This window comes from Macadamia integrifolia, chromosome 14, assembly GCF_013358625.1.
Source record: "Macadamia integrifolia cultivar HAES 741 chromosome 14, SCU_Mint_v3, whole genome shotgun sequence".
NCBI lineage: Eukaryota > Viridiplantae > Streptophyta > Magnoliopsida > Proteales > Proteaceae > Macadamia > Macadamia integrifolia.
The window spans coordinates 26,707,482-26,722,768 of record NC_056570.1 but is presented as its reverse complement, the minus strand read 5'-3'; the positions used below and the strand labels follow the sequence as shown (position 1 = coordinate 26,722,768).

General features: G+C 37.7%; 4 protein-coding genes across 4 annotated transcripts in view; 1 reads left to right on the top strand and 3 right to left on the bottom strand.

Annotated features, from left to right (window-relative positions):
- LOC122060776 (TATA-box-binding protein-like) overlaps window positions 1-2,323 on the bottom strand; it is a 10,670-nt gene extending 8,347 nt beyond the window's left edge. The window contains exon 1 of the mRNA XM_042623877.1: window positions 1,960-2,323. Within this exon, the coding sequence (XP_042479811.1) occupies window positions 1,960-2,323 (364 nt within the window). The remainder of the gene's footprint in view (window positions 1-1,959) is intronic.
- A 4,283-nt stretch (window positions 2,324-6,606) lies between these two features.
- On the bottom strand, window positions 6,607-7,942 carry LOC122061346 (NADPH-dependent aldehyde reductase-like protein, chloroplastic). The gene has a single exon (XM_042624580.1). It carries the CDS (start codon window positions 7,806-7,808, stop codon window positions 7,008-7,010), a length of 801 nt encoding a protein of 266 aa, XP_042480514.1. The 5' UTR covers window positions 7,809-7,942; the 3' UTR covers window positions 6,607-7,007.
- Window positions 7,943-9,381: 1,439 nt separating this feature from the next.
- LOC122061941 (NADPH-dependent aldehyde reductase-like protein, chloroplastic) lies at window positions 9,382-10,566 on the bottom strand. Its single transcript, XM_042625525.1, has one exon. It carries the CDS (start codon window positions 10,466-10,468, stop codon window positions 9,665-9,667), a length of 804 nt encoding a protein of 267 aa, XP_042481459.1. The 5' UTR covers window positions 10,469-10,566; the 3' UTR covers window positions 9,382-9,664.
- Window positions 10,567-12,060: 1,494 nt separating this feature from the next.
- On the top strand, window positions 12,061-13,380 carry LOC122060775 (F-box protein At5g03970-like). Its single transcript, XM_042623875.1, has one exon. It carries the CDS (start codon window positions 12,061-12,063, stop codon window positions 13,378-13,380), a length of 1,320 nt encoding a protein of 439 aa, XP_042479809.1.
- Window positions 13,381-15,287: the final 1,907 nt, after the last annotated feature.

Below are 15,287 nucleotides of genomic sequence, written 5' to 3'. Positions count from 1 at the left end.
TTTTTTTTTTTTTTTTTTTGGCCTTTTAAGGAGAAGATCTACAACAATAACAATAACCAAAACATTATCTCAATTAAATGGGATTGGCTACATGAATCTAATATTGAAATTAGAAAATAAAGAAGCCAAAAAAAGAGGTTAAATAAAAAAGAGGAAAAATTGAGATAAAAATAAACGGCAAAGCAGTAGAGAAAGACACATCATAGGAAACATCCCTTATAAGGGGTCAGCAACACGGGTCCTTGTTCTCCACAAAACTCTATCCGAAGTCATACTAGGATCAAGCCCAATCATTTGCATATATTTCCGAACCACTTCGTCAATAGTCACGTTGAGCCTACCTCTACCTTTTCTGGTTCCCACAAAATACATCTGGTCAATCTTCCTTATTGGGGCATTCATAGGTCTCCGTTGAACATGGTCATACCACCTTAACCGGCTTTCACATAGTTTGTCCTAGATAGGTGCAATCCCCCAAGGCATCCCTAATACAATCATTCTTTATCATCTCTTCTGGTCTTCCCGCACAACCCTCTCAACATTCTCATCTCCGCTACACTCAGTTTATTTAAAGTACTCTTCTTGATTGCCCAACACTCTGCTTCATACATCATAGCTGGAAGAACAACTGTCCCGTAAAATTTTCCCTTGAGTTTGATAGGCACTCTTAAGGAGAATGTCTATGAGAAAGCATAATAATGCATTATATGAATTGGTTTTCATACATTTTGTCATTCAGTCTGTATATCCTATATATCAAAGGTTGATTGTGTTCAAAATTACTCAACAAAAAAAATTGTGTTGGGAACTTAGGCTCTGTATGGTAACATTTATGTTTTAAAAAACAGACTCTAGGTAGTCCGACATAGTTTTTAATATTTCTGTGTGTTTTGGAGTGATTATGTGCCTTAAATGTTGTATGGTAACATTGAAAAAAAAATTGTTTATGTAACTAGAAAGAAATAGAAACATGTGTGGTTCACACTTGCCATAATGATTTGTGTTATGAAACAAATAATTACATAAAATGCTACTTACACCATAGGGAATAATGAATTCAATAGTTCAGTGAAAAAAAAAAAATTGTTTAGATAACTATATGACTAAAATGCATTATTGAGTATATAATGTTCTTATACCAAAAAAACAAAAGGTATGTAAGTTTTAGACATTTCATCAAACAACTAATAGGTGTCTAGTATTTTTTCACAAATATAGAACAACAAAAATTCATATCAACAAGGTTTCAAACAAAACTATGCTAGACCAAACCATATACAACAAATGATATTTCTAATTATGGGCAAGATGAATATGAAAACCACATCTTCTCTACAACTAAACAATATTCCATAGGGAAAATTACATGATTACCCACTTTTGGGTTTCCCTTTTCAAAATCATCTAACAAAAGTTTCAGTTAACAAAAATACCCAAAATTAGGTTTGGGTTTACAAAACTACCCACCCAAAGTTTTGGTTAGCAAAAGTACTCAGAATCAGGTTTGGATTTACAAAACTACCCAAAATAGTCAGTCTTCATCTTCCACATATAATCATGTCTTTTTTTATAATTGAAACTTTTGAGTGGGTAGTTTTGTAAATCCAAACTCAATTTTGGGTATTTTTGTTAACTTAAACTTTAAGTGGATAATTTTGTAAAGGCAAACCTAATTTTGGGTATTTTTGTTAACTAAAACTTTTCATGGGTAATTTTGTAAAGGAAAACACAAAAGTGGGTAATCATGTAATTTTCCCTAATCCACGATGATATATAAGAAGAAGAGAAAAGGGGAAAAGAAAAAAGTGGAGTGTGGAGAGGGGAAGTGATGAATTCTATTAAAATTTAAACTTGGCGAAATGAATCAAGCAAAATAAAGGTTGTTGATCCTCTTTTAGATTAGCCGCGGCTGCAACGTTTGATTCCATCTTCTCAAACAACGTCGATTGGTTCCTTAACCCCAAAGTGAATAGCGGAACTTGGCAGCAAGTGATGATGGATCGAAAGGCACAAGCCTTCCTTTGAGGAAGAGATCACCAGAAGGGGAAAGCGAGAGATTCAGGTCCGTTCTGCCACTGCTCGACCCAGAAGACAGCATGGATTTGAACTCTTTTTCTCCATCTATTCCTGTCAAGGAATCTCCATCATCTTCCTCGTCAACTACACTGGGGTTCTTGTGGTCATCTCTGCCTTCACCGTCTTCTTCATCAGGAATCGCAAACTCCAAGTTAAAAAATGACCCTTCTTCGTCTTCGTTGTTGTCTGTTTCAACCGCAGCCTCCTCTCCAGTACTTGAGCAAGCTCTTCGATGTTGTGGCTGCATAGGATTTGATCGTGAAACAAGGGAGGGTTTCGAGTCCTACAACAATGGAGGTCTACAGAGGTGTAGGGACGATGAGCTTACCTTTGTGAGCAACGGTGGCCTGAGAAAGCGTTTACAAAGGTCAAGGCAATGGAGTTCCAAGCATGAGCACCAATGGCCAGGGATAATGAGCTTTCCAACGTGAGCAAAGAGAGGTTGGATGATTATCAAGGTTGAATGTTATAGTGGTCTAAGGTCTTAAATGGTTGTGTGGTTCTCTCTTTTTAGCTTTGATTATTGTGTTTTGATGGCTAATTTCATAAATACCATTGTCCACTTAAGTGAGACATTCATATTCCCCTTCAATGTGTCAGCATTGTGTCTTATTTCTTCCTCTTAAATGGGGTCCAAAAAGGAGCTTTACAACCATCTCGAGGCCTTAGATAGGGAGATCCTCTTTCACCAAGCTTATTCATTTTATGCATAGAGTGTCTTACATCTTTGATTTCTGGTGTGGTAGCCTCAGAGAACCTACAAGGTATAATTATTAAAAGGAGTAGTCCTCAGACCACACACTCGTTCTTCGCTGATGATTGTCTTATCTTCTTGCAAGCTACTTACACTTATCTCAAGAAGCTAAGAGATTTAATAGCCATATATTGTGAAGCATCTGGGCAAGCTGTAAATTTTCAGAAATCTTCAGCCTTTTTTAGTCCTAATACGCCTTTAAGGCTTTGATGTATTTTTGCCAACATTGTGGGAGTTAGTGGTACGCTTAAACCAGAAAAATATTTGAGCCTTCCCTCGGAGATTGAAAAGAGTAAATTAGGTGTCTTCCAGGAGATAAAAGACAGAACTCTTAATAAGATTGCTTGTTGGAAAGAGAGTTGCTATCTCCTATAGGAAGACAAGTCTTGTTGTAGTCAGTGGCAACTTCAATCCCTACCTATACAATGACTCACTTCAAGCTTCCAGAGGGTTCATTAGATGATTTAAACAAGGTAGGATGTAGGTTCTTATGGGGCTAGAAACAAAATGAGAGGAAACTTCATTGTGTAGGATGGGACTGTCAATGCAAAACTAAGCTATAGGGTGGTCTTGGATTGAGAGATATGAAACTGTAGAATGTGGCTTTGCTTGCAAAAATGGGATGGAATATGTTGAAGAACCTAAACTCTTTATGGGTGAGACTATTTCAGAGTATATATTTTCCTCATGGAATTTTCCTCATGGAGCTTTCACTAGGACAGAATTGGGAAACAATCCTTCATGGCTTGGAGAAGCATTTTGCGAGGTAGAAATAAAGGTATTTTATAATTGTTGGGAATGACAGTTTTGTTCTCATATAGGAGGATCCTTGGATTCTCATGTTGGAGGGTATAGGGTAGACTCTCCAATGCCTCCTAACTGTACTGATTGGAGGGTTTCAGACATCATTACTCTTACTATGCAATGGAATGTTACTAAATTGAGAAGTCTTTTCTTACAAAATGAAGTGGAAGCTATTCTTAGAATCCCACATAGCACTAAAGGTCGTCAAGACCATATTTGTTTGGGCCCTCACTCAAAGGGCATCTTCAAAATTAGATCAGCGTATAGGCTTGAAGCTTCTTTGATGCCCCCTCACTCCAAATCAGCAGTTAGGGTAAGCTCTATCCCCACGGAAGTTTGGAAAATCTTGTGGAACTCAAAAGTTCACCAAAATGTACAAAGGTTTCTTTGGAAAGCTTGTTTGAAAGCTATTGGAGTTATGGCTAACCTCAAACACAGGAACATTGTTTAGTCTGATGTGTGCTCAAGCTGTGGTCAAGTAGTTGAGACTGTGGAGCATGCCCTCTTTGAATCCCCTAGTGCTCAACAAGCATGGTTTGCTTCTTGTGTCACCTTCAGACCTACTGCTACATCTGGTCGGCTTTTGTATAAATGTATTATTGAGTGGGGAAGATCTCCAGGTCTCACAAAGTTGGAGCAACATAGGTTTTTCTCGGCTCATGCTACTATTGTGTGGGAGATTTGGAAGCAGAGAAATGCTAGAGTCTTCAGAGTTTCACTGCCTCCTTCCAATGATTGGATCTCTATAGTAAATAGAAATGTGGAGGAAGCTCTAACATTGATTCTAAAAACTTCAGACTCTCAAACTTCCTAACAACAAGGTATCTCCCATAGTGGTTTCCCTATAGAATCTTATCTTATATACACAGATGTAGCACTTTTGGTGAGGCCAAAAGCCATGGGGTTAGGGTGCATTGTTCTTGATGCCACTAGACAGATCCATCTTGTTGCCTCTCATCACTTGTTCCCTAGCTCTTCTCTTATTGGAAAGGCTTTTACGCTTTGTTTGTCCCTTCAAATTGCTCTTCAAGATGGCCTTAGGCATGTTGTGTGCCATTCAGATTGCATGATTCTTGTTAGAAGCCTAAATGAGGTTGGGTTTCATTCTTCGGTTGAGATTTCATCCATCATTTCAGATGTTTGTTTGTCCCTTCAAATTGCTCTTCAAGATGGCCCTAGGCATGTTGTGTGTCATTCAGATTGCATGATTCTTGTTAGAAGCCTAAATGAGGTTGGGTTTCATTCTCCGGTTGAGATTTCATCCATCATTTCAGATGTTCAAGTTTTACAAACTTGTTTTGAGTCTTGCTTTTTTATTCATGTTAATAGATCCTTGAATGTTGTTGCTCACTCTGTTTTGAAATGGGTAGTTGGTCACCCCCATCGGGGATTTTGGAAGTCCCTATTTCCAAAGGATATTTTAAATCTTGTAATGCAGCTTTCTCACTTGAATGTTCAATAAATTCCCCCATTTTGCGGGTCTTTATCTATATATATATATATATATATGTATGTATCTGAAATTAAAAAGTAGCAAAACCTTGTATAAAAAAAGGGCTCTAAAGTATGAAAAGTACCCGGTTCATTGAAAAAAATAAAAATGAATTGGACATACCATACAACTTTCACCCTATTTCTATTAAAAAAAAAAAAGGAAAAAAAAAACCGAAATTGGTTTTTCAGAACGTTGCCATACAAAGCCTTAGTTTCTTACTACTATTTTATTATACATTTAAATTAATTTTGGCAAATTTTCACAAAATAATAATAATAATAATAATAATAATAAAATAATAATAATAATAATAACAACAATAACAACAACAACAAAAACAACAACAACAACAACAACAATAATAACAATAATAAGAATAGTAATAATAATAGTAATAGTAATAATAATAGTAATAATAATAGTAATAATAATAATAATAATAATAATAATAATAATAATAATAATAATAATAATAATAATAATAATAATAATAATAATAATAATAATAATAATAATAATAATAATAATAATAATAATAATTTTGGCAAATGATAATTTGTTTTGAATTATAAAATATTTTCACTAGAAATGATGAATTGGCTAAATGAAAATCTGTGGCGTTATAACTTTTGAGTTCCAACAAATGATAACATGCCTTGTAACATGATCTAAGTTTAGTTGTAAAATTAATTTTGGGGATGGTTTTGCTTTGTTCCACTCAAATAAATTTTAGAGATGGATTGGGCAACTAGTGGTAGTTGTAAGGGAAAAAAACGAAGGGCATAGAGTATATTATTGGTGTGACTAAGTCTATGTGATGAATATTCTACAACCTCTCAATGGATTGTGGCAAATTGTCGTGCCTCATCAGCACAATTGATAGTTTGATAGTTTATTTATTTATTTAAATAAAAGAAAGCTTCAAAACACCTACTTTTGATTTTCTTATTATCAGTCTCCTATAAGACTTAAACATAAGACTTAAACGCACGACATCCCAATATTTGTTTCTTTATTACTCAACATTTAGCCCCATACATAATTATTGGTGGTATAGCCATCCTACAAAATTTTACTTCGAGTTTTAAATGAATACATTTATCAGACAATATTTCAAACGCACCCATCCCCCCTATTTTAATTCTTTGTGCAACACACTCTCTCTATATGATTAATCAAATAAGTACCTCTTTACTAAAAAAAATATCAAATAAGTACCCAAATTTTCACTTCACTTTTTACACCTATCATTAATTTTCACTTCGCACTCATGCTTTTTTTTCTCCTGTAAATTCACATTCCATCATATTGTTACTGAATTATATACCACATTCTCAGGTTTTGGTTCTAATTATCTTAAAACTTTTTTTTTTTATTCTAAAGTTGATCTTCATAATTTCAACTTTATATTTATTTAATTTATGGTTCATCTATTAAGACAATATCATCAACAATAATGATAAGTAGTGTAAACATGTATGGACTCAAAACTGATTTAATGTAATCCACTATAATTGAGAATTTCACAACCCTTGTGGCCCCATAGTTCTTAGTTCTTACAATACCCACAAGTCATAACTCACAAACTCCTTACACAACACATACATTCCTTTGATACAGATTTAAAAAAAAACCATTTTGAAAACTTCCCATTTCCTTTCTCCATACGCATTACCAATGTAAAGTTCATTTACAAATGAAATCACAAAATGTTAGACAAAAAATCTTGCTTGTAACCTGATAACGTACAAGCCGTTCGACAAAATGTGCCAACGAGATGCACGGCATTCTTATTCGTGTAGAACCAACCAGGTAGCTCACAGTCGCACCCAAAAGCCCAAAATAGAGTAGTGAAAGAAGGATCTCGAGAGCGCTAGTTTATACATAACCGCCGTTAGCCCGAATCACCTGTCCATTAATCCACTCGCCGGCATCGCTGGCCAAGAATCCGACAATCGGAGAAACGTCTTTGGTCTCACCAAGTCGACTCAGAGGGCACTCATCAATCACCCTTTGTATAATCTCTTCGGTCTTCCCTGCAAAGAACATGTCCGTCGCTATAGGACCCGGCGCCACACAATTGGCAGTGATGCCAGTCCCCTTAAGTTCTTTCGCTAATATCTTTATCATCGTCTCGACCGCCGCCTTGGACGCAGCATAAGCTGAATACCCAGGCCTGAGCGCTCCAACCAAGGAGGATGAGAAGCATATAATCCGACCCCCACCGCCGCGAACCAACCGATTTGCTGCTTCCCGACAGCAAAGGAAGGTTCCACGGGTGTTAACGTTGAAGGTGGAGTCGAAGTCTTCGACGGCGGTGTTGGATAGGGTGGGGTATTTGGAGTCGACCACGCCGGCGACGTGGATGAGAATATGAGGTTGGGTTTGGAAGGTCTGCTCGGCGTGGTCGAAGAGGGCTACGACGTGGGCAGGATCGGATACGTCGGCTTGGAAGGAGACGGCCCTTAGATGGTGGGAAGAAGGGGCGGATCTGGGATTGTTGATTTCGGCGGCGAGGAGGTTGGCGTGGGAGGAGCTAGAGCTGGAGGTGTAGTTGAGGACGACTTTTGCGCCCAGGGAGGCAACGTGGTGGGCGACGGCGCGGCCAATCCCCCGGGAGGCGCCGGTGATGATGGCCACTCGGTCTTGAAGGGGCTTCGTTGCTTCAACGGCAGCCATTGCAGGTTCTATCTGAAACAATCTTCAATCAGAAGATGAAGGAAGCATAAGGCATGTATCGTGGCGTGCTGCTTCGGACATTTATTGGGTATTTGGGTGTCGCATGTGGCGTGGGTGTGGCCGTGAAATACTTACGGATTCTCTAGTAAAAGGCCTTTAGGGTGGGTGTGACTGTAAAGCGGATCCCCGTAAAGCATAGTCAACCAGGAGAATAAAGAGAAAGAAATCAAAGGATAGTATGGTAAATGGCTGAGGGTTCTACAAGCAGGTGGCACCGTGGCATTGGTGGAGGAGAGCTTGACAAAACACGGTATTTTACATTGGAGGGCAGCAACATCATTTCATGTAAGTAGAGGGGAGATAGACACATAAGAAAATGGATTAGTTGCTCGTATGATCGCTTGGTCGTACGAGTTAGCATTTAACATCTGTCATTTTGTTTTCAAATATACCATTTTTTATCCTTATAATGGTAGAAGGAAGGATAGGTGTTGGATGCTGACTTATACGACCAAGTGATCGTACAAACAGCAGATCCTATCTTGACATAGAGGTGCTTGTGTATCTTGCCTTCGTGTTATTGATTTTTTTTTTTTTTTTTAATTTCAGAAAAATATCTTTACTAGTCTGGTGCAAACGACACCTAGACATAGGCAAGACGTGAAAAGACCATGCTACCCCTCATCTTGTGCTGAAGATGCTCTCACACACATGTCCTAATTGGTCCGGCTCGTTATTATTGCTCGTGCCAAACGGGCAAGGTTCTCAAGTCCTTTTTTTTTTCAGTGATTTTTAGTGAAGTTTAACATTCAAATTGATCATGGATTTATATTAATGGAAAAAAGAAGCATACACCATCAAAGTGCATATTCCAATAAATGCCCTCTCACATACATGTAAACCTCATGTGAATGATAGCGTTTCTCAAACCCTCATTGACGTGGCATTTAGATTCCTTCTCACACTATTTTCAGGGGTTACTAATAGTGTTCACCTAGCATTTTGAGACCAAGTATCTTTCATATAGAAAGCCAAATGCCCGTGTTAATAATTGTGAGGCTACAAACTTCAATGAGAAAACGCAAACACTAGCATCTCTCTCTCTCTCTCTCTCATATAAACCGACTTCAATAACCTCCTATGTTTTTTATGTCATTGCATCGTACATCATAGGTGTACTTCTTATGCCGCTTTCTCACAAAATCCTTTTTGTTATTTGAATATTGGGAAAAGGATGGGTACACTAGCATTGGAAAATGGATCCCATCAACAGTTATCCCTTTTACTTCCATATAAACTCTCAATCTTCAACTTTTTAATGATAAAAAGTGAGACATATGTTGGATCCTTATTTATACATCCAATTGTATGTACACGCAGATGATCCAATCTTTCACTCTCTCCTCAATATGTGGAAAAGTCTTCCCAAACTTTAAGTATTATATTCTCTCAAAACATCAAAGGGTATTTTCGTAAAAAGGATTTAGTAAATAAATACCCTATTAAGGTAAACCGGCTACCACGACAGTAGGCATTGCCGAAAGTTTCCCAGTTGCAGAAATTTGACTTTACAGTTGTCCGTTGCAGTTAGAAATGTGGGTAAAAGGTCATACTCCAGAGTCTTGGACGCTTACGTAAGTGTTTACGTCTGCAGATCTTTAGGATACGGGATACCCATTAAAGACTGATGAGAGACGGTTTTATATTCTTAAAAAAAAAAAATTAGATTAGCATTTATTAATGGGTGGTGGGATCCTGGGAAATAAGTGAAGAAGCAACCAGCCACGTACAAAATTGAGGGGAATATTCGGATAGGATTGGCCCCACACCCATGGATGGTGGGAAAATAATGGGATTTAGACAGTAAAGCCACCGTTGACCCGAATGACTTGACCGTTGATCCATTCGCCGGCGTCGGAAGCGAGGAAACCGACGATGTGGCCGATATCCTGAGGCTCCCCGAGTCGACCCAAGGGGCAAGCGTCCATCAACCTCTTGATAGTCTCTTCCGTCTTACCGGCGAAGAATAACTCCGTCGCAACGGGGCCTGGGGCGACGCAGTTGGCGGTGATCCCTGTACCCTTGAGCTCCTTGGCCAAGATCTTGGTCATCGTCTCAACCGCAGCCTTTGATGCTGCGTAGGCACCGTATCCAGGAAGCAAAGAACCCACCACTGATGTTGTGATGCAGATGATGCGCCCACCTCCGCCACGGCTCACGCGGTTGGCAGCCTCTCGAGAGCACAAGAAGGCACCTTTGGTGTTGGTGGCGAACGTGGAGTCCCAATCCTCGACGGTGGTGTTGGCTATGTTTGGGTACTTGGGATCCAAGATCCCTGCACAGTTAATCAGGATATGAACCGGGCTGCCAAAGGCTTGTTCAGCCTGGTCGAATAGGGACTTGACCTGAGAAGGGTCCGACACGTCGGCACGAACTGCTATGGCTTGGACGGATTGTGAACCGGAATTGGAGTTGATGTCGGAGGCTATGAGATCTGCTTGGCTGGAGCTATATGCATAATTGATGACCACCTTGGCACCGAGGGATCGAAGGTGGAGAGCGATGGCACGGCCGATACCACGCGAGGCTCCCGTTACTATTGCTACCCGCCCATCCAGAGGTAGCTGAGGATTGCTTGTTCCACTACCGACACTAGCCATGATTGAGACCTTCAATAGAAACAGAGAGAGATGAAGTGATATTGCTGGGTGGCCAAAAGCTTTAAAGGTTGATTTGTTGATACCCTTTTCCTGCAAGCTTCTTACGTATGCCTTTATATCACTCCTCTCATGTGGGTTTTGTTTTTTAATTCATTCATGACCAGTGTGAGTTCATTGACAAAAACTGTCGCATCATAGCTTACGACATGAACAGATATAGCATGGTTGAAAATTAAAACTCGTACTACATAGGACTACATAAGAGAAGAGTCTTCCACCGCTTCTTGGAATTTGAAATGTCAAAAGTGTGGCATCATGGCTTACGACATGAACAGATACAGTATGATTTGATCAGATTGACCGTTGATTGATGAATTGACTTAGATTTAGTGTTTCATAACGAGTTTTCTTATCGTTGTTTAGATGTAATCTTGTTTTTCTACATAGCAAAACATTTTCTTCTTCACCGAGTATGTAGCATACCAACCTCATTAAATCGCTAGACTATGGGAATCTATTATTTATTTATTTTTTGTATTTCTTAGTGTTTGCTTTAACATACTAAGTTATGTGTCATGGGGCATATAGTGGGAATGCTTAAGGAAGTTGTAAAGAGAATATGGAATAGGGTTCTAAATGGGGTGGGGATCTGTAACTTTGTTTTTCAAGTCCTATTTTGGTGGACATCTTAAATTATTGATAGATTGATATCTATTTTTGCTGTTAAACTTTGTTGTTTTAGAAATGGGTAAAGAAAGATGATAAATTAATAAGCTTTAAGTATTCACAGCATCATCAGATTCTAGTTGTTTCTTTCATATGGTTGGCTCAAATCTACAAATTTCTTGGCTTTCACTGATGTGATTCTAAGAGAGATTCTTAATCGGTTGCCAATCAAAACCGTCTTGAGATGGAGGTGTCTATCAAAAGGTGGCTCCACCTTATCTCCACTTCTTTTCTAAACACTTACGTGTATAACTGCCACATAGGACAGTACAAGCTCATCTCCTCATCTCAGAATTTAGCATCGAGGTTTTTAAACTTGGGATTGGCATTGAACTACACCAGAGGGATTTCAGGCATTTTCAACTCTTAGATTGTAATAGTGGATCGGTATTAGATCGATCAAAACCCGGGATTGATCTCAATCAATACTGATCTGTACCGATTTTTAAAACTATGCTTCGTATTGTTTTCAAAATTTATCTTATCAACCATTTTAAACAAAAATAATACAACTTAATTGGGACAGATTAAGGGGCAGGGCAGTGATTTTTGAGACCGAATCAAGTTCACTAATGACAACAATCTCACATGTAACTTTGTTCTACAGATTAATTAATCAAATTAATTAATTAATTAATTATGTGGGTCCCATTCCCATATAACTGCAAATCTTTACGGTTTCTTCCACCTAGTAGGACTCTAGGTTATGGTGATTTCAGGAAATCTTTACGGTTTCATACACCTAGTAGGACTCTCGCTTAAACTTAAAGGCTCTTTATCTCTTTCTACTATTTCACTTTTATCTTCCTTCTTCTCTTAACTCTTGCCGACTTAAAGCATCTTCATTTTCTTCTTTCTGGGGAATCATGAGCAGCAGCAGCAGCAGCAGCGATTCGCCTTTCAGTGATGACATTTTAATGGAGATTCTAATTTGCTTGCCACTCAAATCGGTTATCAGATGCAAGTGTATATCAAAGAGGTGGAACCATCTTATCTCCCAACCTTGCTTCCGTATCTGTTACTACGACAGAATAAGAAGAAGCAGCATTCGCCACTTGCCCTTGGGCTTCTTCCAAACCCCATCATTTGAAATCCTTCCGGGTGCCAAGATTCCACTATTGAAATTCTCGGCAACACCACCATCACCACAAGCAAAAGAAGAAGAAGAAACAGAAGGTGTTGATACTAAAAGTTTGGAATCATCTCAACAAATTCTAAACTTGCTTGGCAACATCATCTGTTCTTCCAATGGCCTTTTTCTATGCAGTCATAATAACCCTAGAAGGACCCATTACATATTCAACCCTCTCACCAAAGAGTGTTACCGACTTCCTCCTCTTCCTCGTAAACAACGGCAATCGATCATGGGTTTCGTCGTCGATAGTACTTCATTATTATCTTCATCAATTCGATACAAAGTGGTAAGTGCAGACATTGGCACTGATAGCCATGGACACACCATTGGGATGGAGACTTTCTCTTCCGAGACGTGCAAATGGAGGCAATCCACAGTATCTATCATTGGGAGTTATAGACCCTTTTGTTGGTACACATCAACCTCATCAACGATAGGAGGAGGCATTCACTGGATGGATTATGAATTTAACAACATTGGAGTGTACCATCCTTTTAAGGAGGATGATGAGCTTGAGATGATTAAACCTCCTCATTCTCTATCTTTCATACCCTGTCTCTTGGGGGAGTCTACTGACGGCCTACTCCAGTTAGCAGCATTCGATTATTTTGGTACCTTCATTAAGGTATGGATTTTTTATTCAAACAAGGAGAAGGAGAATCAACATTGGTCGATGATACATGAGGTCAAAGTCAATTCAATACAAAGAAATTTTGATTCTCAATTCAATATTCCCTATTTAATTCCACTGGCGTTCCATCCGCATAACCCTGAAGCTTTGTTTGTCGCTTGCTCTGGTTACATATTCCTCTTTCACCTCAACGCCACTACTACTCCAAGTTTGGAAAAAGTTCAGTACATCCATAACTACTGTGGTTCCAATGATGGTTACTATGGTGAAATCGTAGCCCAATTTCGACTACATCCATACTTTTTACCACTTTGGCCCATCTCTCCTCACCCACCAACTGTCACAAAGAACAAAGGCCCATCTATCATCACCCAATTGCAGTATATCTTCCGCTCCTATGCATCTTCCTATTATCGTTAAAACTTTATTGTTTTAGGTTTGGGTTTCAATCTCATTTTTTTGTAAAACATATCAGAATAGTTGGAATTGGCTGATCCTAATTGAAGGTTTTGACTCTGATATTCACCATTTGGTTGATAAGATAATAAGATAACTATTTTTTGGTTTTTATGTTCTTCTTTGATTATCAAAAATACATAGAAAAATGAAGAAAACTCACTATTTTGCACAATTGTATAAATTTCTTAACACAAAATCTCCAAACATCTAAGATCATTGAGACCTTTGTTTACGATCCATGATATTTAGCAACCCCTAGTAAATTTAGCACAAAAATCTTCTAGGGAAGACAGTGAGTGATAGTGAGTATCCAACGGCTGGGATCACTACCAGCCACAAAAGATTTGAACCCATAAATTTATGGAATAAATTCTTAGAATCATGGAGGGAGGATTATTTATGTTGAACTGGATATAATCATGTGGGTATGGTTGTCAAAATTTATGTCATTATCCATTACAGATAAAAATGAACACCACTTGTTGTTCACTCAAAATTTCAAGACCCTACACAGTGGTTAGTTTTGGAAATTAGAATCATACCAGATCATAATCTCGGTTAAGAAATCATTAGAGTTTTTTATTTTTATTTTTTTGGTAAAGAAAATCAAGTGAGTGAAAAGTGGTTATGTTGATGCATTCATGTTATTCTGAAGATTATCAAAAGATTAGAAATCATTTCTGGTGAGAATTGCTAGTGTTACTGGCTTTCGCAGGAGCAACTTTTTTCAAAGCACCCAAACATGATGAGGGGGAGAGAGAGAGAGAGAGAGAGAGAGAGAGAGAGAGAGAGAGAGAGAGAGAGAGAGAGAGAGAGAGGGTCTATAAAATGAAAATCAACATGATCCTAAATAGATAGGATCTTATAAAAAGACATGAACCAAAATGAACCAATTGAAAACATAAGATAAAAAATCAATAGATGGTGGATCATATGATTATGACTTATGAAGACATACTAATTTTAACAAGTGGCCTATCAAGATAGTGCAAAACTATATATTAAATTATCAGAATGCCAGATCATTAGCTCACGTGGCTGAGAAGTGGGTGTATTAGAAAGGGTTCCTATTATAAGCGTAAGGCATGAAAACCTATTACTAATTGAGATACATGATAATCTTAAAATTATGTATTTCACAAACTTAATACTAAATAATAATAACAATAATAATAATAATAATAATAATAATAATAATAATAATAATAATAATAATAATAATAATAATAATAATAATAATAATAATAAAAAGAAGTAGAAGAGGTGGAACCAACTTATCTCTAGCCCTTGTTTCTGTAAAGAGTTACGGTGGCGGAGATTTCTTGTTCAATGATATCATTCTAACGGAGATACTAATTCGCTTGCCACACAAATCGGTTTTCAGATCAAAGTGTGTATCAAAGAGGTGGCGCCACCTTATCTCCAACCCTTGTTTCCATGACACTTAAGCTATGTTTGGTAGCCAAGAGAAGAAAAGAAAAGAAAAACAAATCAAAGAGAAGAAAAGAGAAGAAAATAGAAGAAATGGTGAGAAAATAAAAAGAGTATGTATGTTTGATTACCAAGAGAAGAGAAAAAAAGAAAAGAAAAGAAAAAAATATTAAAAAAATTGAATTTTAAGAGAGAGATAGACATATAGGAAATCATTGTGTAATCATTCATTTTTTGTCTCATTATGTTTTCATATATTTCTCATGTTTTCTTGTGTTTTTGGCAAGAAAATTTCCCAAGGGGAATTTTGAATTTGAAAAGGGGAATCTTCTCATGGGTGAAGATATACCAAGTGCAAAGAAAAATTCATAATCCAAGGAAAAAAGTACAAAGATTGTACTTTTTTTTTTCTTCTCTTGGCTACCAAACACAGCCTT